Source organism: Lingula anatina, chromosome 8 (assembly GCF_051362555.1).
Source record: "Lingula anatina isolate TDL-2025a chromosome 8, LinAna3.0, whole genome shotgun sequence".
NCBI lineage: Eukaryota > Metazoa > Brachiopoda > Lingulata > Lingulida > Lingulidae > Lingula > Lingula anatina.
Genome location: NC_141774.1, coordinates 14,885,860 through 14,913,724, shown reverse-complemented (window position 1 = coordinate 14,913,724; position 27,865 = coordinate 14,885,860). Strand labels below are relative to the sequence as shown.

Below are 27,865 nucleotides of genomic sequence, written 5' to 3'. Positions count from 1 at the left end.
CACGCGGTTGTTTGTGTGTGACTTTACTTCAATGAAAGAGAAGTTGTTCTACGCAGTTAAAAAGGCACAGATCTCTTAAATATTATTTGTTTTCATTTCTTTTCTCAATTTAAAATATTTTTATGTTATTGTCTTTATTGATTTATTTTTCTGTACCTCATTTAGCTTGTTTTAAAACATCAAAATGAGACAGTAAAGATAAAAAAATTTAATGCTCAAAAAACAAAAAAATAAAATTATATTAAGGAGAGAAGCATTCAGAGAGCTCCCCCAAGAAAAGTCAATCTATAACTATTAATAACTGATTAATCAAACCATAAATACAAAGTCAAATCATTTGATTAATGCACTGGTGGCATACCCATGGAAGAAAAAAATACAAGTCCCCTGAGAAAAATCAAAATGTTTGCAGCACATTTGAGCCAAGTTTGCAAGAATTCTTCGCATCCTTTCAAATTTTAAAACAGTACCTCATATGCTTGGCGCTAGTAGTCTGATTGCAGTGTGTGTGTGTGTGTGTGGGGGGGGGGGGGGGGGTAATGGAATATATTCAAATTAATCACGTTACACCAGCCTTGACTTAAAATATTAAAATTTATGAGAAGCCAGAGGGGCGGACCTAATGATGCATGCGTGACAGGAAAGACAAAACATAGACGAACTCTGTGCCGCGACACGCTATACACACAGATATAAATGGGGTGTAAGGTGATACAGTTCATCATCATACTTTAATCAGTGAGCATATTTATGACCTATATTGAGCATTTCATCAAAACCCATCCATAGCGTTTTGAGTTTGGATGGTGATGAACGAACGAACAAACAAGCGAAGGTGAAAACAACATAACAAACGGAGGTGAAAAAGTGATGGACAGTCAAAGAGTGAGGATATTTGGGGTGGCACCCTGTATAATTAAAGCCTCTGAATAAGAAAGAAAAAACTGGTTCCCCTTCTTCTTGTCCCTTTAGGAAGCTGGAACAGCTTAATTTTCCAAGCCCACCACAACTATCACTGTTGAGGACAGCCGAAAACATAATATAAAAGATGCCCAGAATTGGTTCGCTGGCCAATGTTTCTGTGTTACCATTGGGAAAGGTCTTCAGGCTTAATCCAACACCACAGCCGAACATTTCCACTAAAGCTGATTGTTATTTCATATCTAATATTACCTTCTAACAATATTGGATGATAAAATAAATCTTTGTTTTTAGGACAGAATGTAGTAAACTATATTTTAAAATAACAAGTCTGAAAATCCGACTCACCTACTGGTACCTTTGGCTTGTGTGCCACGAACCAGACCGATTGTATGTAAATACAGTATTACCTCTTACAAGATTTAAGTTTTGGGAGAATTCATCAGAGAGTGGAATTATAAACAATATAAAGTTTTCAGAATAACTGTATATACCTGTTGGGCTTCAATTCGTACGGCGTTAATATTTACGGCTCATTACCGGCGACGAATACATTATCAAATATTCTTTACAGCTTCACTTTCTATCCGGCAGTGCTACGTCATGATATCCGCACCTATCGACACGTAAGCGGCTGGCTATAAAAATCAGAAACAGCAAAGATGGCGAGTAACAAAGTTCTCTCGGCTGCTTCTTTCTATATTTTGGTACAGATACAAGTGGTTTTGTGTACAGATACTCCTGTGGTCAGAACAAACCTGGGAAATATTGTTGGAGACAGAGGAGAGGTGGATACCGGTGTTAGTAAGTTGACAATTGCCACAGTTAGTTAACTTTTATGTCGTACTGTGGATGGTTTTCTCCTAAAAGATCGTAGACTGAGAAAAAATGATGAGGGCACATGTATGCTTCTTGTGCGGGTCCATACAAGAAAAACAACTAACAAGTGGGCATTTGAAAGAAAGAAAGGGAGGCAAAGAAAGGGAGAAAAGGTGTAGCTAGACAAATAGAATTTTTCTTTTTTACCGCACATAGTAACAGTAATACTCCGAGTAATATTAACCATCCGTCGTTTAACAGCAAGAAAATGAAAAAATTAACTCTCAAAACATTTAACTTGCTTGTACAAAATGTTCTGTTCCCCCTAAATACCATGTTTTATATAATTGGAACACAGGTTATATGACATGTTTTATGGTTTTATGTTTGGCGCGTTTAACCCTCTGGCATCAGACACGAGCGATCAAATAGCTCTAAAGCAATTAAAAAATTAATGAATGCGCGTATATATGACTGTATATATATGCCAAACTATCTCACCCTTTACACTGTTAATTATCAATGTTTTTTTATAAATGTGTGTGTGTGTGTGTGTGTGCGCGTGCGTGTGTGTGTGAAAAATGGCACCAAACTATTTCGGGGTAATATAATTCCCATATTTTACACTATAAATTCAATCTCTGAATTAACTGCTGGTCGGTTTCTTATAAAGAATTAATGTATATACACATGTGTATACTACCCAGGTAATATACATATACTCAAATACCAAAAAAGTATCACCTACTGCAATTATTTGCATTGCAATGAGGGTTCCTATGGTTTTAATTTTAATACTAGAAAAGCACTCCGAGAGCGCAGACCTCCGCCACGGCAGCGATTTTTGATTATTATTCATTATTGATCCGGATCACCACCAAAAACTAATCATTTCTTCCTTGGCCCACTTCTGGCAGTTCCTGAAAATTTCATCAAAATTGGTCCATAACTTTTTGAGTTATGTTGATGACAGACAAACAAACAGACAAACAGGGATGAAAACATAACCTCCTTGGAGGAGGTAATTCCACAACAAGTAAGCAATCGAACATCGTGTAAATTGCTGATGTGATTAGTAGACTAACCTACCTAGCGTAACAATTAAAATACCCCCAAACCAATTATTTTTAACACGCAGCTCCTAAGTGAGAGGGAAACTTTTTTACCAAAAGGTTGACATAGATTGGACTTTTGGCTAGCTGAATTGCCAGAAGATTGGGTTGTTCCATGAGAACCATTCAGATTGATAGTCAGCATCATTAAAGAACAGACATATGGGCAAAATTGCCTGGGCAAGGCCGACCGAAGGAAACCACATCCAACATAAGTCATGCACGGGGTGTATTGGCTACTATGGTGTAGACAAGCTGTCGATGGTCAGTGAGAACCTTAACGCTGACCCTTGCTTCCATACTGTACAAACCACTAAAATATGGCTTTAATTTTTATATGTTTAGTCTATTTATGGGTGGTACAATAAGAAAATTCCTTATAAAAGTTGAATAAAGAACAAAAGTTGATGACAGGATTTTCTGCATTACTTTACGCATTGCTATAGGGGTGACACTTTTTGGTTGGGGATTATAGAACTTTCTTTCTTGTTATTGATAGACGTTTTTTGCAGTGGAATAAAACAACACTTTTGACTTCCTGCGGGGAGATTTTATGGTAAAAAACGGCTAAATTAATCACGTTTCTGCCAGTCTGGTAACATGAGCTATGAAAATGTGTTTGTGTTTGTGTGTGTGTGTGTGTGTTTGTTTGTTTGTTTGTTCCCACGTGTGCGCATGCACTTAGTCACGCTCGAGATGGAGTGAATTGTGACAGGTGAGCTACGGTTGAGAAGGAATTGACGGTCTTTCAAAATACTCAAATCATCTCTAGCGCAATAAGCATTCATATCATGATTTCCTGACATTTTCGTCTATAGGTGCGGATATAGTTGATCGCTTCCTTGGAATACCATACGCAAAACCTCCAGTTGGGAGGCTTCGATTCGCCAATCCCAAGAGACACCCTGGATGGGGAGAAAGCATTCGACAGGCGAAACAGTTCGGTCCCCACTGCCCGCAGCCTGACAGCTCAATTACCTTCTACGTCAACTTAGGTCGAACAATCACCAACATCAGAAGGGACGAAGATTGTCTGTTTTTGAACGTGTACGTGCCACGCGGGGTTGATATTTTACGCCAGACGGGAGTTCGCCTGGCGATTTTCATTCATTTTCACAGTGGTGCTTTCAAGGCAGGAACAGGTGCGAGTTTTAATGGAGATATCCTTGCACTCGAGTCTGATGTCGTCCTCGTCACTATAAACTACAGACTGGGCTTTCTGGGGTTCTTCAGCACAGGGACTGACGAGGCAAGGGGAAATTACGGCCTGTATGACCAGCACTGGGCTATATTAAATGGGTACGGGAGAATGCTGAGGCGTTTGGCGGAGACCCTGATCGCATTACTCTTATTGGTGATTCAGCAGGAGGAGCGTCGGTGGATTATCAGATGATCTCTCCTCTAAATCGTGGTTTGATACAGGGAGGGATATCAGTTAGTGGCTCGAGCTTGGCACCTTGGTCTTTGACCGAGTCTTTGAACGTCAGTTTGGAGTTTTCAAAACTGGCCGGATGTGATATGTCTCGACCAAGAGCAAGACTCCGCTGTCTCCGCAATAAGGACGCTCAGGAATTGGTGGAGATAATGGAGGGAGGCGTACGTGGAGTACTCGACTGGAGACCAAGTATTGATGGAGTTTTGATACCTAGACAGCCGCGAGAACTCTTGAGAAAAAACGTGCCATTCGGGCTTCTATACATGGTAGGTTCTACCTCCCATGACGGCAGCATTTTCACACTTCCTTTTTCAGGAAATCCCCCTTCTGTTGCACAAGAACGCACCAATCTCGAAACTTATGCATCACTGCTCTATCAATTCAAGATGAAAAGTGCGGAAGTCGCTGTTGCTAGGTCCTTGCTTCATGAATACGGCCTCATTCAAGACCCTATGGATCCTTTGGATATTTTAACTCGGGCGGTGCAGCAAAACACTGACTTTCTCTTCGGAATGCCAGCAGAGGAGTCGGCAAGATTGAACGCAGCGGGAGGTGCCACAGTGTATAAATACACATTGTCTGTTCGTCTAGGCTATCCATCTTCTTACTTATCTAAGGCTGCTTTTGTGCGAGCTGAACATTATGATACAGGCATTCTGTATTTTGGTGTTTTTGAACAGCACCCGGATATATATAACTTGACAGCTGAGGAATTGGAACTTGGAAGAACCATCAGGCGGTATTTAGCCAACTTCGCAAAAAATGGGTAAGGGTCAGATAAAATACGATTAAATATCCGAATCGAAAACGTTTCACTATAATTGAAAATCTTGTGATAATTGTTATGTAAATACTTGATGCCTATTAGGTTTCAATGGGCCCAAACTCCATCAGTTGTAATTGAAATAATAATAAATTACCTTCTTCAAAAGTATGATTGCAACGTCAGAGTGTTCTTTTGAGTATGCCCAATCTCAATGTTTAATTCCCTTGTTTTGCTAATCAGTGGACACTCTCCACCTTTCAGTGATCCAAATGTTGGTTACGCGGTCAGCGTCCAGTGGCCGGAATATACAGCGGCTTCCAGGCAATTCATCAACCTAGACACACCCACCACAGTAGAAACGTTCGATAGGGAGCGCCAATATCTGTTTGCGACCGAGGTACTTCCCGCCATAGTGGCAGTGGGTAAGGAGGCTGACACGGTGGGCACACGACCTCGTCAATCCCAACCATGCTCTAGGGCAATTTGGAGAACATATCGGACACCCAGTGTCCTCAGTCGTCGGTATATCAACCGGTTGATGAGAAATGCCTAGTTATTTTGTATGGACATACTGCACAGGCGTGTAGTGCGTAAAAGCGTGGTTTTAGCGGATACCTACATGGTAGTGACTTGATGTTATCGTGGTTATACCTATATCTATGTATGTGCACGACTATAGCTATATATTGATGAGTTCATAGTCAGATATTATGAAACATACTTTGCAAATGTGGGATTTTAAATAAAAGGTTTTGGTCAATATATACATGCGGTTGTTTGTGTGACTTTACTTCATGTTGTCATGTTGAAAGAGAAGTTGTTCTACGCAGTTAAGAAGACAAAGATCCCTTAAGTATTATTTGAATTCATTCTTTCTCCTTTTTAAATATTTTCATGTTATTGTTTTTATTGATTCATTTTCTCTACATCATTTAACTTGTTTTAAATCATAAACACGAGACAGCAAAGATGCTGGTTACTTCAATGCTCAAAAAACAAACAAACAAAAAAAAAATGATTATATTAACGTGAGAAGCACTCAGTGGGTAGCACCCTGTATAATTAAAGCCTCAGAAACTGCATCCCCTTCTTTTTGTCCCTTTGAAAGGCTGGATCTGGGTTTTCCTAGCCTACCACAACTATCATTGCTGGGGACAGCCGAAAACATGATCGTATAAAAGATGCTCAGAATTCGGAAAGGCTTTCAGGCTTAACCCAACACCACACAACACCACAGCCTGGGTTTCACCTTCCTGGCTAGTTTTTCTCTGTAGAGTAGTGATATCATTATAGCTCATTTGCAGCAAAAAGAGAGAATACGTACGTTACGTAATCTTTTCAGGGCATTTTTGTATGATAACTTGAAGAAGCAACTGAAATCATTGAGCATAACACACCGCCACGACACTCAGCAAGGCAGCATTGATTTCCTGTGTGAAGTGTGGAACTATTCATTGGGTCATGAGAAAAGGTCCATCTGCATGTAATAATTAAATTTATTGTCATCTGAAATGTGTTGTACCATATTCTACTTTGTAAATCGGATACCTACTAGCTTCATCGCAGACATATGTTGTGTTTTCGCCATGCACGATTTTCAAGTTTTACTAGAAATAAAGAAAGTGATAGCTCTGTCAATAAAATATTTACGGTTGTCATTTCCTTGCCATTCCGTTCACTTACATATCGAAAAATCTACATGTTCTAACACCAACTGCAAATTGTTTTTATTACAATAGGTCAGCATGGGAAAACGCAGCATAACAAGCATAATAATTTTATCATTTTCCATGTTTTTGACCCTATAATATTCTATAAGAAATTTAGAAATCTAATTTTAAGCCACTGGTTACTATTTGCATTAAGATGAACGCAGTTGTAGGAGAATAATAGGTCTTCCAAATTCCAGTCACCCCTTGAAAATTCAGTATCATTATAGCTCCAAATACTGTCATGGAAATTAATGTTTAATAAGACAATTATACATTTAAAATGTAAGTAATGATAATTGCCATCAGAGCCTGCCATAACATTAGATTGTGTTGGGTTCGAGAAAGAGAAGATACGGGATGATCGGGATTGTTTCTTCTAGATGGGGTCTCTCCAGAGGAACTGCGGTCTCTCACGACACTGACCTCAAAATCGATTCCTTTGTAAGGAATCTGACGGTAAGATTTCTTTATATGAGCTTCAACTTGATCCAGGAAGTCCTCAAACAATTGGTTAGCATCACGCACATGGCGGACGCTCTGCTTGAGCGTAATTGGTACTGTAACGGTCATGTTATCTCTCTCACCAAAGGGTAGGGAGCACCACCCATCACGAAACCCTCCCTCTGTTTTGGTCTTCCACGCGCCACGTGGTGAAAAGTGAGATAAATCCACCTCTCCGAAAATCGTGAATTCAATGAGACAGAGTTCAGTTAGTTCACATGGGTTTTTAACAGGTTGTTTGGGACTGAGTTTTAAAGACAAGTTGAATTTCAAGTTCATGATGAAATCAAGGGGCAGAGAGCACCACTTTTCATCCTCTAGGCATACTTTGGTCTGCTTACAGACATCCTGAAAATGTAAACCAAATGATACAGGAGAGAAATGGTTACGCGCGATCATTTCACCAACCATGAACAGGTGTGACGTGACAGAAAGTCCCTCATGATAGAGAGTCCGGTTTCCGTTAATTTTCAAAGGTAAGTCTCGCCCTATTTTGACCCCTTTACGTCAGGCTAACCCTAACCTGTGTAATTAAACGGAAGATGGACTCTCTGTAACACGGACTCCTTGTTTCGTCACAATGGACCACTTGCTTTAACAAATTTTGTCAAATGTCACATTCGGCACTTTAGTGTCAACGTACTAAAACATTGCAAACAGGAGTGATGGGTCAATTGGAAAGCGAAAATAAAATAAAATAAATAACAAGTTTCTCTGGACGTGATCCACTCGATCAAAACAAAGATAACGTTTAACACTTATTTCACATATGTGAATGGAATTAAATTCTTTAGAAGATTCATTTGAACAATTATACTTTTATACTACCGTTCAAAGTAACACCATTGTGAAAAAGACGCCCAAGAGGTTTTAGCTGAGGAATAGTACGTGCTTACCTGATCCCATCTTTCTTGGCATCGTGCGTCTCTTTGATAATCGATCAAAGCGGAAAGGCCCTGAGGTTCGAATGCCTTGCTCGCTATCTCGGCTGCTGTATAAAGACCAATCAATAATTTGATAAAATAAAAGAAAAACAAAGAAAAATGTGTAAAACACAAATTGAAAATTAAAACATTGGATGTGGAGTACGGAAGAAAATATTTAATTTTTATTATCTTTTTCAAGACCCGACCAAGCATCGATGATTCAATAACAAGGAAGCCTTTTTCGTAAAATATCAACTATGAACGTTAATCTAGGTTCCTTCAAAGGAGGTCAAAAAGTTAAAATGGCCTAAATTGGCCAAAATAATCCCTTTCCCCGTTTCTTGGACATAAAATACTTATACAGGTACTACTGCAATAAAATTAATCACTTTGAGAGCAAAAAATCCCCATTTTGTGTCATTTACTACCCCCACGCGTTTCTGCTTTTGAGCTCTACTCTCGTTTATCGTCAATTTTAACTGTTTTTAAAAATTGGTGCGAAATGGTACTTAGCTAGCACCATAATTCTGTAAATAAATCAGATATCATTTTGGTAATGCATTGGCATGGTTGACGGCAAGGGTGTGAAATACAATCTGTTCTCCGAGTTTGCCTTACTTGTTTTACGTTTTTTTTTTTTTTAGATATTAACTTCTACTTACGATGCTACATCAAAGAAAGAGATAATTCTGCATATTTACCGATAAAACCAGAAGTAGGCTTTTCAAGAAAATTCTCAGACACCAGGCTAGTGATGATTGATGTAATTAAATAGGTGTATAAATGGTGTTGGACGGTGTTTAACTGGGTCTTCAGGCGAGGAAGATTTGTTTGAAATTGAAAACAAAAATTCCAACGACAAAAACCGCTGCCGTTACGTTTATCATCTCGAAATAGTTTATTCATCTCGATGTAAGGATTTTTATGTGACAGCACCATTTTACAACAGGACAATGTTTATTTCTGCATTATCTAAGCGGGTAAGGACATACATCTCGACATATCCATCTCCTTCAATACCCAATAAATAATGACAAAAAAAAAATAAAATAAATAATAGTTAAAAATTGAATTACAAAACAGACCATTTTCAGTGCATCTCATGCCAAAAATTGTATTTTGATGTTCATAAAATACTTCCAATGGTTGTACCAGTAAAATATACAACCTGATTTTTATCTAGTCATTTTATGTGCGAATGTATGTTTAGGTGTGTATTTATTTATTTATTTTTTAAGAATCATAAAAGCAAATAGTATTTCAGTATAGAGTTCATAGTATATCAGTTATATCATGGAAGATATTCAATGTATTTTTATTATTGTTCTCTGCACCATTCGAAGTAAATCTACGTTTTGCATAACGTGTAAACAAGCGATTTTATTGTAACACAAATTATAAGGATTAAAATATATACGTCACGTCCCAGGTCAGATTCCAATCTAGTCCACTTCATAAGTGGCCCAGACCCAAAATTCTTTGCATTGTTAACAGCATAGTGAGCATGTTGATTGGGAGAGTAATTTACAGGTGAGCTGCCAGTTTGTTTCTATGGCATTTGTAATTAAATAGGGGATGCAATAGATCAAGCCACATATTATGATACTTATAGGCGTGGTAAATGAAATACAGTTGTATTAACCTGGGGATAATAATAAAGATTATTGTATAAATATTTAAAGGGAAATCATTTTAAATTAAAATTTTAATACAAGATAAAAGAGATATATCAAAAAAGATTGATTAAAATATCTAGTAAAGGAATGTTTAATCAAAGATGTAGCAGGGAAAGCTAGCAATGTTTCATTTGTATAGATTATATAAAAAACTGTCCATTTCCCCAAGAGTAAAGTGGTCATTGTAATAGTGGATTTTATTGAAGTGAAAAATATTGAGCTCAGCCTGAGTTTTTTCACAGCTGCAGCTCACCTGTAAATTACATGACCGACTTACATGCTCATTATACTATACAACGCAAATGCCCAATTGGGATAAGGTCTGGGCCACTTACAGTTAGGGCGTACATTTGATTGGGATATGGCATACACCAGTTCAGGAATGGATTTATATTGAATTGACAAATAATGGTAATGACTTACAACTTATAACTGAAAGATAAAATGAGGATTTTGCAGCTTAGACGACTTACCGTTTTCATTACAGCGCTGGATGCTTGGGGTAGTATTTGGAGGCACATGGCAAAACCAACAGAATACATTTCGACCATAAGAGTGGCCATAAAGCCCTGCAAAATAAGTCACTGACACGGGTCCAGAATTACAAAGACGTACAGATTCGGTGTCATATGTGAACTGGCATCTTCCGTTGTTGGTTCCACTTTTTGGTTCGTGCCCCCCTTCAGGGCCTATGCAGGGGCGTCCTGGGTGTTGATCTGGTGTGCCAAAAAACAGCATGCAATCTGGTGTCAAATGGATCTTCTCCAAAACTCCGGTAACGGTGGTAGCATCTTTGAAAACTTCTATTTGTGACTTGTGACACACAATTCTGGGTTTCCAAGCTTTGTGCTCCGTCACGTTGTGACAGATGGCGCAAAAAGAGTTTTTAAATGTGACGTTTGACTCTGCTGACGATACCGGCAACACAACAGCTATGTCATTGGACCAGTCTTTAAACTCGCATTTATTTCGAACTTTTTCATCGTGCCAATGGGTAGGACAAGAAGACACTATCCAGTAGTATTTACTGTATACGTCCTCAATTTCTTCTGACCCTTGTAACCAACACTCTGTGTTATTTCTATGTATGTTAATACCGGTGATTTTGGTATTGTTGCAAAAGCGGTTGTAAGGCCAACAGCAATCACCAAACACGTCACACAAGTCGTCGCAGTAGCAGGTTACGAGGACGACATCATTAGTTAACCCATCATGACGACTAGCACAGAGCGGGGTGTTTACTGTTACGTTTAGCAGCCTTAGTTCCCTTTCAGAAGACAACATGGAGGGAGTTGGAGCAAATTGTTCTAATTTCAGTGAAGGGTTAGATGAATGTCCTTGAGATACATGAACGGTGCTGGCTTTGCGTGTGCTTAAAAAGCTTACATTTGAGTTGAGTTTCGGGGCCTCTTGAGTAAAAGCAGGGAAGTTAACCTGTACATTGGGTACTTCCTTCTGTGTTGTATGGATCTCATTGTTTGTGACCTTGTTTGAGGACGCAGCAGTAGAGACAAGCATCTTATTAACAGCTGCTGTGTTTGCCCTTGTGACCATAGGAGATCCACTTTTGTTGACAGTAGGTAAATTACTTCTGGTGAAGAAAGGTGAGCTGCTTTTGTTGACCATAGTGGAGTCACTTCCGGTGACCATGGGGGAGTCACCTCCGGTGACCATGGGGGAGTCACTTCCAGTGACCATGGGTGAGTCGCTCTCGGTGATCCTGGGAACTCTGGTGCTTTTATGCCTAGGTCGTGTTGTTGTCAGCCGCTGTTCTCGACTGCTGACAAATCTTGGGACATTTAGAGTTGTAGACGTGACCATTGCAAAGTTGGGCAACGCCTTAGAAATTCCTGGCCTTGACGCTTCCACTGGAATTTCTTTTTCTGAATAAATCAAGGAATACACTACCATTACCAAAAGCATTAAGACCTTCATTGTTGATGTCTCTCCTTCCTCTCAGTGCTCTGCTGCAGTATTTTGCGTAGTTTTAATACAGATATGGCCGACTCCCTGATTCTCTCTTACTTCAGGAGTGCGAGAACTGTCGTTTTGGTTAGCTTTCGTGTTGATGTAAATGAATATGCATGCATCTAGCTGATCAATATCATATAACTAAAACAACATCACACAGTAAACAATCGCAAGGTATCTTTTGCGTCATTCCCCTTTCAACAAAAATTACGTTGTTATCGTATTATTAACAGGGGATCATGCGATATATGACAGACAAAAGAGCAGACATTTGGGAAAGTGTGAAAACAAAAGAATATCACGTTAAAATCACATTTACAAAATGTCCCTTTTCAAATTAAGAAATTCCCAATGTCGTGTCACGAAAAGGTTTTTCTTTCCGAGAAAATGAATTTTGGAAACCTTTGCCACATTGTTCTCCCATTTCCAAAGGATAATTGTTCCAGATTTTAAGCAAACCCTTACTCCATTGTACAATACGTCAACGTGTATTCAATCTGACGTGGTTTCTTTTGTCAATTATCGATGACGAACAGCTGAGCCCTGCATTTTTTTCACATTTTTATCAAAGCTTTTAGTTGTTTTCGTGAAATGCCATTGCCTAAAACGTTCGTTACAAGCTTCCAACTCATTTAGAGTAAATATTAGAATCCACGCGGTAACTTCTTCATTTTCAAAAGCCATAAGTTTCGACTTTTCGTAACTGCTTGTCACGTTTACTCTTTGCAAGCTCAGAGGTCGACCACTAAAATCTTATATAAAGATTTTTTTCTCGAAAAATGCGTCAGTAAGTCAACATTTAACCTTTTATGCCACTTTAAGCATTGGGTGAATAATCATGCAAATAGTCACTTGTAATGACCACTTTTCATTTTTTTACCATCAAATAACCAGAGAGACAATGCTGCTGCACGTTTATCGACTGTTTTCTTTCACTAATTATATTTCACTTTGAGCCAACAAGACAAATTTATTCAGTTTTGCAGAAATAAGTTTTTAACATTTACATATTTGTTTGTGATGGATTAACAATAAATGAAGTTAAAATGTATATCTCTTTTTCAAATGGCTTTAAATCAAATCAAAAAAGAAAAAAATGAAGACAACGACATCTATGAAACAGGCATATTAATTTAATTTACAAAAATGTCATTTATGGCCCGCTATAGGTCATTTTCAAAGTCACTGTGAATCCTGTCAGATAGAAGTCCAGTGTAACAGGAATAGCAATCCGCCAGGAACTGTAGTCTGTTCCCATTACTTTGTGCAGGGGGCATTCGTCCCATATACTGACCCTGATACTCCGACTAACCCTAACCTGCACTAATCATATGGGGCATATATATATATATATATATATATATATATATATATATATATATATATATATATATATATATATATATATATATTGTACAAAGTATTAAATGATGGTAATGAGACAGGGGTTCAAACATTTATGCACTGTTTCTATTCATTCAAATTCAAAATGTGACATTCCTTTATTTATGTATGGATGACGTGTTTAACTATTTTTTTACAAATAAGTGATTTTTTTTTGAGCTCGCATAAAATGATGGAAAGGGAAATTACTTAATATTCTCAGACAGGGTATTTTGTCAGAAGAAAATGTCCATCGCATCTAACAGAAGCAATCTTTGGTTAGTACAGGGGTATATGAACACAGAGGCCAAGTCCAGGCCGTCCGTTATTACATCCTGGAGGCAGGGATGACCCACGACTGAGGATCCTAACCCGTTATCAAAACGGCTATCATGGCGGACCTTCTTGGGGTGTCAGACATGTTATCAAGGTTATTATGGCGGACCTTCTTGGGGTGTCAGACATGTTATCAAGGTTATTATGGCGGACCTTCTTGGGCTGTCAGACATGTTATCAAGGTTATTATGGCGGACCTTCTTGGGCTGTCAGACATGTTATCAAGGTTATTATGGCGGACCTTCTTGGGCTGTCAGACATGTTATGAAGTTTATTATGGCGGACCTTCTTGGGCTGTCAGACATGTTATCAAGGTTATTATGGCGGACCTTCTTGGGCTGTCAGACATGTTATCAAGGTTATTATGGCGGACCTTCTTGGGCTGTCAGACATGTTATCAAGGTTATTATGGCGGACCTTCTTGGGCTGTCAGACATGTTATCAAGTTTATTATGGCGGACCTTCTTGGGCTGTCAGACATGTTATCAAGGTTATTATGGCGGACCTTCTTGGGCTGTCAGACATGTTATCAAGGTTATTATGGCGGACCTTCTTGGGCTGTCAGACATGTTATCAAGGTTATTATGGCGGACCTTCTTGGGCTGTCAGACATATTATCAAGGTTATTAGAATGCCAACAAAACCGAACAAATACAGTCCGTGATCTTCACAAAGAGGGACAGATTGAAATATAAAAGTGTTTCAAGGTACCATGTGAATACCAAGTTTGGCAGGAGTGTATTAGCAAATTATCGAGCCTACTATCGTGTCCAATGTAGTTTAACAATAACAAGCGTACCTTTCTTTTCTGTATTATACTCAAACTTTTCTGTATTCTACTCAACGTCAGGAGGTTCATCTTATAAAGCGATTGAATTCAGCGAGAAATCCCGCGGATTTGATTCGATCTTAGGAACAAGCCCATATAATTCAGCTAATTTTTTATTTAAATATTGTTTGTTCTGGATGCCATTTTGAAGTTCTCTTTATTTATTCTTACTTATTTATTTCTTTTTGACCAGGCACGGTCAGCGGTTTGTTAAATTGGTCAATTTTCATGTTCTGGAAAAAGAATTATTGCTGAGATAAGAATCATTATGCTTTTTCCACAAGCCAATTATAAAGTCTATATTCTCGCGTCACGCATAGAAATGTTTCAAAGTCATTTAGCACCGAGAAGACGAAAGCATAAAAGTTGTCAGTCAGAAGTTAAAACATACATGCTCAGTTTTTTCGCCATTTTTCTGATTATTTGAAAGTAACATATGTTTTAAATGTTGCAAAGCAAAAAGCATGTGTAAGATTATCTGCCTCTGAGGCATTGTGGCTGTGGTTTTGGTAAGCCTATCTTTTCATTGTAACTAAAAAGCGACATATTAGCTCGTTGCGGTAAAGGGAGCGAGCAGGGTTTCTGCTCTTTTCAACTCATTATGAATGGTAACTTGAAGAAGCAAATTGTATCATTGAATGATGCACGCTGTCACGACACTCAAGCAAGGCAATGTCGATGTTCAGTATGCAGCTTTAAACTGTTGGTTAGGCCCTTCGAAAACATCCATCCGCATTTTATTATTTAATCAGAGTATGCCCTTTCAAATATGCTTATCTGAACTACATACAGTTACAGCACATGTATTTACGTGTATAACAATAGGCCGACAAGGGGAACACGCATTATGACAATCATAATACTTCTGTCTATAGTTATAACCTCTGTTTTCGAACCATTAATGTTCCAACACAGATGGATGGTATTTAAAAAAAAAAATCAAATTCCCTACTATCAGGAACGCGGTGAAATGGAGAATAAGAAGTCCTCAAAATTCTTTATTACCAAAAACCCAAAGGTCAATATCAATATCTTATTTTAGCCGTCAAATACTGACATGGGAATGAATGTTTATTCAGACAATCTTACATTTTAAATGTAAGCAATAATAATTGCCATCATCAAAATCTGCCATAACATTAGATTGTGTTGGGTTCGAGAAAGAGAAGATACGGGATGCTCGGGATTGTCTCTTCTAGATGGGGTCTCTGCGGAGGAACCGCGGTCTCTCACGACAATTACGTCATAATCGATTCCTTCGTAAGGAATCTGACGGTAAGATTTCTTTATATGAGCTTCAACTTGATCCAGGAAGTCCTCGAACAATTGCCTAGCATCACGCACACGGCGGACGCTCTGCTTGAGCGTAATTGGTACAATGACGGTCACGTTACCCCTTTCATTTCGAGGGAGGATGCACCACCCATCTCTAAACCTCCTTATCATTGTGATCACCCACGCGCCACGTGGAAAAAAGTCAGATAAATCTCCCCCTCTGAAAATTGTAAAGTCAATGTCACAGAGTGGCGTTAGTCCACATGGACCTTTAAGGGGTTGTTTGGGACTGAGTTTTAAAGTCATGTTGAATTTCAAGTTTATGATGAAATCAAGGGGCAGAGAGCACCATTTTTCATCCCCTTGACATTCTTCAGTCTGCTTACAGGTGTCCTGAAATAAAATCCAAATGATTAAGGAGCGAAATGTTTGTTATGTGTCCATGTACATGTATTTGTTCAGTATGCCTAAATGGTACGCATGCTAAAACAGTTTTCGGTCCAATGTCACAGTCGCACTAGTGGTCACTTCAATGCGTAAACTTGTAAGATCATTGCAAACACAATGTTTATTTACCAGTGGAACTGGAATAAATAAGTTTTAAGAATAGGTGAATAATTTAAATAACATGACAAGATTCTATGGACGTGATCTTGTCACCACTCTATCATAACAATATATATCTAATATTTTACAATATTTTAAAAAATATATTTATTTTACGTAACTGAATAGCAGCTGCTTCACAAGATACATTAAAACTATTGATTCTGATCAGTGCTCCAAGATCATGACTAAAGATATTTGTGGAATCATTGCGTAACAGGGGCGGATCCAGGATTATTTGAAGGGGGGTCCGCGGATGCGAAGCCCCCCTTCCTTGGCGTGGAGTTCGGGGCCCGCTAAAGGGCCCCGAAATATTTTGGTATTTTAGAGGGCTAACGGTGCCATTTGGTACGGTTTACAACTATGATTCAGCTAGTCAAAATTCTAATTTCATTCGTGTGAATTATTTTCAGAAATGGAAGTTGGTCAGGACCCCCCCCACCCCACCCAAGACCGCCACTGCGTATTTAGACGCCCAAAGGGTTTTAGCTTAGGGATTTTGCATGCTTACCTGATTCCAACTTTCTTGGCATCGTGCTTCTCTTTGATAATCTATCATAGCGGAAAGGCCCTGAGTTTCGAACGCCTTGCTCACTAATTCACCTGCATACCAAAGAAACAGAGAGAAGAACGTATAGAAAAATAACATGAAAAATAAAAACAGATGTTATAGTGACAATAACGACTATATGGATCTTTCAAATATTTATTCACCGACTCTCTTTTCATACAATTTCAGTATTTATATTCAATTTCTCCGTACTGATCATGCGTTTACTTGTTTTCTTTCCCCTGTCTTTGCGTCATTACAAGGAATTTTTCATTCTCATGTTGCAAGATACCATTCAGCATTTCCTTATTAAGTAAATTCTAAGGGACTTGTTTTCAATTTGAAATATTTAATATATAATTTGAATTATCCATTCTTGGACCTTGTCCGAAACTAGCAAATCTATTGAAAAATTAACCCATCAAATCGAGCTATATATGACTTTGACATGTTCCATCTTTTCCTACCACGAAAACATTTTCTACACTTGTTCATGTTGACTCTTTACACTCAATAAAAACTCCCTATCCTTTTACTTGTTTGATTTTCTTTTAATTATTATCTTTAATAAGTGAAAGTGTAAGTCATTTGTTTTACAACAAAGAGTCAAGTTCATTTTGGCTAGTATATCCCGCAAAGAGTACCTGAATTTAGATATAAGTTGAAAAGAAAAGTCTTAACGTTATTAAAATATTTTAATGGTATTTGGAATGTCTTGTCCAATCTGATTTTTATTGTCATTTCATCTTTAATTTTTTTATTTGTCTATATTTTAAGGAATTATAAAATCGAGCAGTACGTACAATGGAAGATATAATGACTATAATTATCATTGTTCTATACCCCATTTTGATAATGAGTTTAACATATAACTCAATAATTGAATAAAAATGTTGCTACTGAGAAGACTCACCGTTTTCATTACAGCGCTGGATGCTTGAAGTAGTATTTGCAGGCGCATGGCAAAGCCAACAGAATAGATTCCGACCATAAGAGCGGCCATTAGGCCCTGCAAAATAAGTCACTGACACGGCTCCAGAATTACAAAGACGCACAGATTCGGCATCATATGTGAATGGGCATCTTCCGTTGTTGGTTCCGCTTTTTGGTTCGTGTCCTCCTTCAGGACCTATGCAGGGGCGTCCTGTATGATCGTCTGGTGTGCCAAAAAACAGCATGCAATCTGGTGTCAAATGGATCTTCTCCAAAACTCCGGCAACGGTGGTAGCATCTTTGAAAACTTCGATTTGGGACTTGTGACAAACAAGTCTGGGTTTCCATGCTTTGTGCGCCGTCACGTTGTGACAGGTGGCACAAAAAGAGTTTTTAAATGTGACGTTTGACTCTGCTGACGAGACGGGCAACACAACAGCTATGTCATTGGACCAGTCTTTTAACTGGCATTTTACTCGAACTTCTTCATCGTGCCAGTTGCTTGGACAAGAAGACACTATCCAATAGAATTTACTGTAAACGCCCTCAATTTCTCTAGACCCCTGTAACCAACATTCTGTATCATTTCTATGTAGTTCAATCCCGGTGATTTTGGTCTCATTGCAAAAGCGGTCATATGGCCAACAGCAATCACCAAACACGTCACACAAGTCGTCGCAGTAGCAGGTTACGAGAACGACATCATTACTTAACCCATCACTACGAGCAGCACAGAACGGGGTGTTTACTGTTACGTTAAGAAGCATTAGTTCCTTATGAGAATACAACATGGAGGAAGTTGGAGCAAATTGTTCTAATTTCAGTGAATGGTTAGATGAATGTCCATGTAATACATGATTGGGGCTGTATTGGCGTGTGCTTCCATAGTTTACATTTGAGTTGAGGTTCGGGGCCTCTGGAGTGGAAGCAGGGAAGTTAACCTGTACATTTGGTAGTCCCTTCTTTGTTGTATGAATCTTATTGTTTGTGACCTTGTTTGTGGACGCGGCAGTAGAGACAAACATCTTATTTACAGCTGCTGTGTTCGCCCTTGTGACCATAGGAGATCCACCTTTGTTGACCGTAGGTAAATTACTTCCGGTGAACGAAGGTGAGCTGCCTTTGTCGACAACGGGTGAGCCACTTTTGTTGACCATAGGTGAGTCGCTTCCGGTGATCATAGGGACGTCACTTCCGGTGATCATAGGGGAGTCACTCTCAGTGAACCTGGGAACTCTGGTGCTTTTATGCCTAGGTCGTGTTGTTGTCAGCCGCTGTTCTCGACTGCTGACAGACCTTGGGCCATTTGGAGTTGTAGACGTGACCATTGCAAAGTTGGGCAACGCCCTAGAAATTCCTGGTCTTGACGCTTCCACTGGAATTTCTTTTTCTGAATCAATCAAGGAATACCCTAACATTAACAAAAGCATAAAGACCTTCATTATTGATGTGTCTCTTTCCTCTCAGTACTCTGCTGCAGTATTTTGCGTAGTTTTAATACAGAAATGGCCGACTCACTGATTCGTTCTTACTTCAGGAATGTGGGAACTGTCGTTTTGGTTAGCTTTCGTGTTGACTTAAATTAAGATGCACGAATCTAGCCAATCAATACCATATAACTATAAAAACAACAAACACACACACGCACACTGTAAACAATTGCAAGGTATCTTTTACGTGATCCCCCCCTTTTCATAAAAATCACAATAATATGTTATCTTGTTATTAACAGGAGATCTTGCGGTATGTGACAGACAAAAGAGCAGACATTTGGGAAAATGTAAAAACTAAAGAATATCACGTTAAAATCACGTTTTCAAAATGTCCCTCTCAAATTAACAAATCCATAATGTCGTGTCACGAATAAGTTTTTCTTCAAGACAAAATGAATTTCGGAAACTTTTGCCACATTGTTCTCCCATTTCCAAAGGATAATTGTTCCAGATTTTAAGGAAACTTACTCCATTGTACAATCCGTGAACATGTATTCAATCTGACGTGGTTTCTCTTGTCACTAATCAATGACGAACAGCTGAGCCCTGCATTTTTTACATTTTTTCAAGGTTTTTAGTTGCTTTTTTTCGTGAAACCACATGCATAAAACGTTAGCTACAAGCTTCCAACTCATGTAGAGTAAATATCAGAGTCCACGCGGCTAGCTTTTTCTTTTTCAAATATCATAAGTTTCGACTTTTCGTTACAGCTTGTCGCGTTTACACTTTGCAAGCTCAGAAGTCAACCACTAAAACCTTTCATAAAGATTTTTTCTCCAAAAATGCGTCAGTAAATCAACATTTAACCTTTTATGCCACTTTTAGCATTGGGTGAATAATCATACAAATAGTCACTTGTAATGAACACTTTTCATTTTGTTTTTTTTTACCATCAAATAACCAGAGAGACAATGCCGCTGCAAGTCCATTGACTGTTCTCTTCCACTCATGATATTTCACTTTGAGCCAACAAGACAAAAATATTCAGTTCTGCAGGAATAATTCAACATTTACATGTTTGTTTATGATGGAATAACAATAGATGAAGTTAAAATTGTAAATCTCTTTTTCAAATGGTTTTAAATCAAATCAAATAAGAAAAAATGAAGACAACGTCGTTTGAGAAACAGGCATATTAATTTAATTTACAAAAATATCTTTTATGGCCCGTGATTAGTCATTTTCAAAGTCACTGTGAATCCTGCCAGACAGAAGTCTTGGATCCGGTGTAACAGGAATGGAAATCCACCAGGAACTGTAGTCTGTTCCCATTACTTTATATATTTGTCCTGCAGCACTTGGCTGCAACACATGCAATGGCAGTGATGCTGGGCTCAGCTCCTCTACGTACAGTATTGCTTATTTGACAGGATTGTACAAGGCCAAACGTGTCAATAATTTGTACATTCTTTTTAGACCAAACACGACAACAGCAATTACATCCACTTTCACATAAAATCCAACATCAACTACTTTGGGTAAGATACTCTTTCCACTTTTCATATTGCACCAACATTACTATTTTTTCCTTTCTTTGGCGGGCACTGATTATTTCCTCTGATAAGTTAATTATTTAACTTGATAATAGCCGTTTTCATTTACGTGATTAGAGCCGCGATTCTTTCTCTACTTGTTGACTTCATCTTTAATTTCTTTCTACAGGTGAGCTAAATATTTATTTAAGTACATTTGCCTTGAAACATGGTTATTAATTTAGCTATTTGTTTTTTATTTATTAAACGGGTGTATGTTTTTTATTACTTAATTATTATTTTATTGAACTTAAGTGTTTTATGCGCTGTAACATAGACTCATTCTGGACTTGGTGACTGACATTACGGTCGTACAAATATCTTTTTCCCCTTCTGCATGTGAAATAAAATACTACACAGTTGGGTGTTTTTATCAATAGAAGCAATCTGTGACACGAGGTTTTAACGTGATTACATGTATACCTACATGGTAGTGACTTGATGTTATCGTGGTTATACTTATATCCATGTATATGGATGTCTATGTCTATATATTGATGAGTTTATAGTCAGAAATTATGAAACATACTTTGCAAATGTGGGATTTTAAATAAAAGGTTTCGGTCAATATATACACGTGGTTGTTTGTGTGTGACTTTATGTTGGCATTAAAAGAGAAGTTTTTCTACTAAGTTATAAAGGCAGAGATCTCTTAAATATTATTTGTTTTCAATTCTTCTCTGATTGAAAAATATATCTATGTTATTGTATTTATTGATTCATTTACTGTACTTCATTTAGCTATTTTAAAACATTAAAATACGACAGTAAAGATAAAAACTTAAACGCTCTTAAAAACAAACAAATAAAAATTCATAGTAACGAGAAAATTACTCGAAGAGCGAAAAAAAAAAAAAAAAAAAACTCAATTCTTATTACTATTGAATATTCACTAATCAAACCAGTCAAATTTGAGTGAAGTTTGCAAGAAGATTTTGCAGCCTTCAAATTCAGAACAGTACAACATTTGCACGGTGCTAGTCGTCCGATTGCAGTGGGCGAAGGTTGTATAATTAGATTTACTTTCCCACGTTACATCTGCCTCTACTGAGTATTAAATGTTCATTAGAAACCAGACGGGCAGAGCTATTGGAGCCTGCGTGACAGGACAGATACAGAAAATACACACAAACGGACCCTGTGCAATGGCGCACTATAAATAAGGTGTTCGTTGGTAAATCACTTTTTAATGAGTTGTTTTGTGGCCTATCTCATTTCATCAAAACCCACCCATACGTTTTAAGTTAGGCTAGTGGTTTTTAAAGACCGAAAATCCGACTCCTCTACCTTTGACTTGGGTACCACGAACCAGGTCGATTGTATGTAAGTATAGTATTACCCACTGCAAGATTTAAGTTTTGGAGAATTCATCAGAGAGTGGAATTATAAACCATTTAAAGTATTCAAAGTGCAGAATAACCGTATATACTTGTTGGGCTTCAATTCGTACGGCGTTAATATTTACTTTTCATTGCCGCCGACTAATAGATTATCAAACATTCTTTACAGCTTCACTTTTTATCCGGCAGTGTTACGGCATGCTCCGCACCTATCGACACGTATGCGGCTGGCTATAAAAATTTCCCACAGCTAAGATGGCGAGTAACAAAGTTCTCGGGGCTGCTTGTTTCTGCATTTTGGTACAGATGCAAGTGGTTTTGTGTACAGACACTCCTGTGGTCAGAACAAACCTGGGGAGGATTGTTGGAGACAGGGTACAGGTGGATACTGGTGCCAGTAAGTTGACAATTGAACCCGTTAGTTAACTTTAATTTCGTACTGTGGATGTGTTTCTCCAACAATGACGTCGACTGAGGAAAATGGTTGGGGGTACAAGTATGCATGCTGTGTGGGTCCATACAAGTAAAACAACTAAAAAGCTTAGAGTGAGCGTTTTAAAGAATGAGAGAGAGAGAGAGAGAAAGAGGGGGTAGGGGTAGACAAAAAGAATACCCCCTTACGCGCACATGAAAGAAATACTGCTAGGAATATTCACACTCCGTCGTTTAACAGCAAGTGAATGAAAAAAGGTTAACTCTCAAAAAGTTAAACATGCCAGGAGAGGATTTTCTGCTTTCCCTAAACACCATGTTTCTATCTAATTGTAACACAGAGTACAAAGTAGAGGCGCGGTCTATGGTTTTATGTCTGGCACGTTAAGCCATCTGGCATCAGAAACTGGCGATCAAATTGCTCTTGCGCCGTTATACAAATAATGAACACGCTTATACCGGTATATGACTGCATTGATAAAACAAAAATATCTTACCCTTTTCACTGCTTATTATTAATGTCTCGTTTTTTATTAATGTGCGCGTGTGTGTGTGTGTGTGTAAGTCGGCTGTATGTGCGTGTGTGTATAAACAGAACCGACTTACTTCGGGGTAATACAATATACTTTTATATCATATTTTCACGGTCTGAATTAACCTATATTATTATCTATTTTTGTGTGGATTGTTGCTCATAAGTTTCTTATGAATAATTCATACGTATACATTTGTATATTAGCATGGTAATATACTCCCCTACCAAAAATAGTGTCACCCCTAGCGTATTTATTGGCACTGCTTCAAGGGTTCCTATAGTTTTAATTTTACTACTGCATAACAACTATGCAACCAATCGTCCTGTGAAATGAGACGATTTTTAGAAAATTAAACTGCCTAGCGTAAGCATTGAAATATCCCAAACCAATTATATTTTATCCTAAATTATTGGCGAAGACTATAATTTAATTTATAGTCCAATGTACTTCGGGATTCTCCCTCGCTAGAGCAGTAGCACACGTGGTCGTCAGACATATCGTCGCTACTCAGCTCACCGCAAGCAATCATTACAACACTCGGGGTATCACTGACCAATCGCGGGTCATCTCCTTAAACTTTAATTACAACGTGTCTACCATATGTGTCGAGCATCAGATCATTACAAGCAACCGGACCTCAGAGTCACAGACAGAGCACAAGGATATCACCTCAAGATAACACGCCACAACATACGATCGGCAAAGGGTAAGAAACTTTATTTTAACCCACCATCCGTCCTTTTACGTCAGCATCTTTATTTCCTATATCTATTATATCTGCTACTCTGCTAAACATCCATCTCACATTTAGCTTCTTTATTAACCCCACCTTCAATTATTGCCAACCTCGCTGAAGTATCCACCTCATTATTTTACCAATTTTTTGCGCCGCTCGGTTTCAAGGTGTTACTGCTCCAGCAACACAGGGTGACTACCGTTTACCAATTATTGAATTAGGCAAATTATTTCTTTCTCTCCTTTCACATAGCAACTATAAAACATGCATCTCTTGAGTGAGAGGGATACTTTTATACCAAGCGGTTGACATAAAAGGGAGTTTTGACCCGCCGAATTGCCAGAAGGTTGGGTTGTTCCATGAAAACACATTCAGAGGGTTAGACAACATCATTAACAAACAGGCACACGGGAAAATTGTCTGAATGAGGCCGACCAAAGGAAACTACCCCAGAGAAGAGAAAATGCCTTCTTCTTAAAAAAAAAAATAATAAAAAAAAAAAAAAAAAACGTTTCATGATATTTCTGAGTTTGACTGCAACTTTCAACAAGAACAGGGGACACCAAGTTTCTGAGCTTACTGTCAGAAGACGTCTGCACAATCGCCTCTTTATTTTTGCAGAGTTTTTTGGACACCAGGAATCACCGCCAGGAACTGTCTACTTCGAGTCAGATGGTTTACTGGAACTCTGGTCTATATCTGTGAAATGATATTGTTGTCAAAAGCAAGAAAGCTCAGTGCTTCCAGACGCGAAAAGGTTTGGAGAACAGCTGGTAAAAAGTATATTGCCAAATTTCTGCCTCTGGTCGACAGGACACACCCAACATAGGTCAGGCATGGGGTGATTTGGCTACTGTAGTGTGTGGTGTATGCAGTAGCCAACGAGAACCTAAACACAGGTCCATGCATCCAAGTAATGGAAAATAAACTTAAGGAAATCTGTCAAAAATAAATTTGGAACATGATCACGCTTTTTCGTTTCAGCATGGTGATAGAACTCCACGTACAGTCAATGCAACAGTAGGCTGGTTATGAACGAACCAGATCCAGCGGCCCCCCAGCTCATTCAGTAGATTACCTCTTTAAGAATGTGTATGATATCCGCAAAATGGATGACTGAGGGATAATTCTGCAAACAAAAATTGCCCCATATATATTCTCTTTGCACCGTACGTAGAACGCCGTCACTGTGCACACTTAACAGAAAATTTTGATTCTACGCACAGACGCAACGGGTGCGTCCTCAAATCCAGAGGATAGTGTACAAAATTCTAAAATATGGCTTTGATTTTTTAATAGATAAGTTAATTATTTTGTGATACAATCAATTTTTTTTTTGGAAAAAATCCTTTTAGATGTTGAATAAAGAACATGAGAAAATAAAGACATGAGATTCTGTATAACTTTACGCATTGTTTTAGGGGTGAAAATTTTTTGGTAGGGAAGTATAGTACCACTTTTCTTTCTCGTTATTGAAGGACATTTTCTGTTGTGGAATAAAATACTTTTAACTTCCTGCGATAACTTGTGCACTGAAAATGTGCGTGTGGGTGTGCCTATGTGTATGTGTGTGTTTTGCCACGTGCGCGCACGAATGGAGTGAAATGTGTCAGGTGAGCTACGGTTAAAAAGGAAGTGACGGTCATTTAAAATACTCAAATCATCTCTAGTGCAATAAACATTCATAATAATTTCCTGAAATTTTCTTCTATAGGCATGGGAATAGTTGATCGCTTCCTTGGGATACCATATGCAAAACCCCCAGTTGGGAGACTTCGATTTGCCAATCCCGAGCAACATCCCGGATGGGGAGAAAGCATTCGACAAGCGAAACAATTCGGCCCCCACTGCCCGCAGCCTGACAGCTATATTTCCACCTACGTCAACCTAGGACGAACAATCACCGACGTTAGACGGGACGAAGATTGCCTGTTTTTGAACGTGTTCGTGCCACGTGGTGTTGACGTTCTACGTCAAATGGGCGTTCGCCTGGCGATTCTTATCAATTTTCACAGCGGTGCGTTCGTAGCAGGAACAGGTGCGACTTTTAATGGAGATATCCTTGCACTCGAGTGTGATGTCGTCCTCGTCTCTATAAACTACAGACTGGGTTTTCTGGGGTTCTTCAGCACAGGGACTGACGAGGCCAGAGGAAATTACGGCCTGTATGACCAGCACTGGGCTATTAAATGGGTACGGGAGAATGCTGAGGCATTTGGCGGAGACCCTGATCGTATAACTCTAATTGGTGATTCGGCAGGAGGAGTGTCGGTGGATTATCAGATGATCTCTCCATTAAACCGTGGTTTGATACAGGGAGGGATATCAGTAAGTGGGTCGAGCTTGGCGTCTTGGTCTCTGACCGAGTCTTTGAACGTCAGTTTAGAGTTTTCAAAAATGGCCGGATGTGATATGCCTCAACCAAGAGCAAGACTCCGCTGTCTCCGCAATAAGGACGCTCAGGAATTGGCAGAAATAAGGGAAGAAGGTATACGTGCAGCACTTGACTGGAGACCAAGTATTGATGGAGTATTTATACCAAAACACCCACGAGAACTACTGGGAGAAAACGTGACATCCGGGCTTCGATATATGGTAGGTGCTACCTCCCATGACGGAAGCATCTTCACACTTCCTTTAGCAGGGAATCCCCCTACTGTTGCCCAGCAACGCTTCATTCTCGAAACTTATGCATCACTGCTATATCAGTTTAAGATGGAAAGTGCAGAAGTCGCTGTTGCTAGGTCTTCTCTTAATGAATACGGTCTCATTCAAGACCCCATGGATCCTTTGGATATTCTGACTCGGGCGGTGCAGCTAATCACTGACCTTTTCTATGGAATGCCAGCAGAGGAGTCGGCAAGATTGAACGCAGCCGGAGGTACCAAAACGTATAGATACCAATTGTCAGTCCGTCTTGGCTATCCACCTTCTTTCTTACCAAAGGCTGCTTTTGTAGGAGCTGAACATTATGATACAGCCATTTTGTACTATGGCGTGTTTGAACAGCATCCGGATGTATATAACTTGACAGCTGAGGAATTGGAGCTTGGAAGAAACATCAGGCGATACATAGCCAACTTTGCCAAAAATGGGTGAGGGTCAGATAACATACGATGATTTTACTATAATGAAAAACCTGGAGATATATGTAAATACGTGATGCCTATTAGGATTCAATGGCCCAAATGTCCATAAGTAGTTGTTAAAATAATTTGAATTTACCTTCTTAAAAAAAAAAAAAAAAAAAAAAAAAAAAAAAAAAAAACATTACAAGTATGCCGTTACTGCAACGTCAGAAAGCTCATTCTCAACATTTTTAAAATTCCACTGTTTTGCTAATCAGTCATCACTCTCCTCCTTTCAGTGACCCAAATGTTGGATACGCGGTCAGCGTCCAGTGGCCAGTCTATACAGCGTCTTCCAGACAATTCATCAATCTAGACATACCCACCACCATAGAAACATTCGATAGGGAGCGCCAGTATCTGTTTGCGACCGAGGTACTTCCGGCCATAGTGAGAGTGGGTAAAGAGGCTGACACGGTGGGCACACGACCTCGTCAATCCCAACCATGCTCTAGGGCAATTTGGAGAACATATCGGACACCCAGTGTCCTCAGTCGTTGGTATTTCAAGCGGTTGATGAGGAATGGTTAGATATAAGTATGATCACACACGGCATTTCTGCGTAGTGCATGTTTGGGCATAAGTTGAAATAAGTTGAAATATGTCTATGTAGTAGTAATTAATAGTTCATATATCTGTGCCCTGACTTTTATCATGACTATTATTACACGATTTTGCCTTGATATTATTGATATCGATAATTATCGACATTATGCCCTGATCCAATATATATTATATTGGTTATGCCCAGGTGCCATTATGTGCGCTGCTATGTCTATATGTATTGATGGGTCTAAGGTCAAATATTATAAAACTTATATATACTGCAAATGTGGGATTTTAAATAAAAGGTATTGGTCAATATATGAGTAGTTTTTTGTGTCGTTATTTCATGTTGACATTAAAAGAGAAGTTGT

The 27,865-nt window shown here is 38.7% G+C and overlaps 2 protein-coding genes across 2 annotated transcripts; both read left to right on the top strand.

Moving 5' to 3' along the window:
- Positions 1 to 3,559: 3,559 nt before the first annotated feature.
- Positions 3,560 to 5,647, top strand: LOC106169852 (acylcarnitine hydrolase-like). Its single transcript, XM_013549480.2, has 2 exons — positions 3,560 to 5,053; positions 5,315 to 5,647. The coding sequence occupies exons 1-2, from the start codon at positions 4,242 to 4,244 to the stop codon at positions 5,604 to 5,606; spliced, it is 1,104 nt and encodes a 367-aa protein (XP_013404934.2). The 5' UTR covers positions 3,560 to 4,241; the 3' UTR covers positions 5,607 to 5,647.
- Positions 5,648 to 25,398: 19,751 nt separating this feature from the next.
- On the top strand, positions 25,399 to 27,865 carry LOC106169850 (fatty acyl-CoA hydrolase precursor, medium chain-like). The gene is made up of 2 exons (XM_013549477.2): positions 25,399 to 26,915; positions 27,188 to 27,865. Exons 1-2 carry the CDS (start codon positions 25,537 to 25,539, stop codon positions 27,477 to 27,479), a joined length of 1,671 nt encoding a protein of 556 aa, XP_013404931.2. The 5' UTR covers positions 25,399 to 25,536; the 3' UTR covers positions 27,480 to 27,865.

Excerpts from the sequence above, each read along its gene's own strand:
- LOC106169852 (XM_013549480.2), top strand. The coding sequence starts at position 4,242 with ATGATCTCTCCTCTAAATCGTGGTTTGATACAGGGAGGGATATCAGTT. Across the intron at positions 5,054-5,314 it reads GCCAACTTCGCAAAAAATGG|TGATCCAAATGTTGGTTACG; the intron begins GTAAGGGTCAGA and ends TCCACCTTTCAG.
- LOC106169850 (XM_013549477.2), top strand. The coding sequence starts at position 25,537 with ATGGGAATAGTTGATCGCTTCCTTGGGATACCATATGCAAAACCCCCA. Across the intron at positions 26,916-27,187 it reads GCCAACTTTGCCAAAAATGG|TGACCCAAATGTTGGATACG; the intron begins GTGAGGGTCAGA and ends TCCTCCTTTCAG.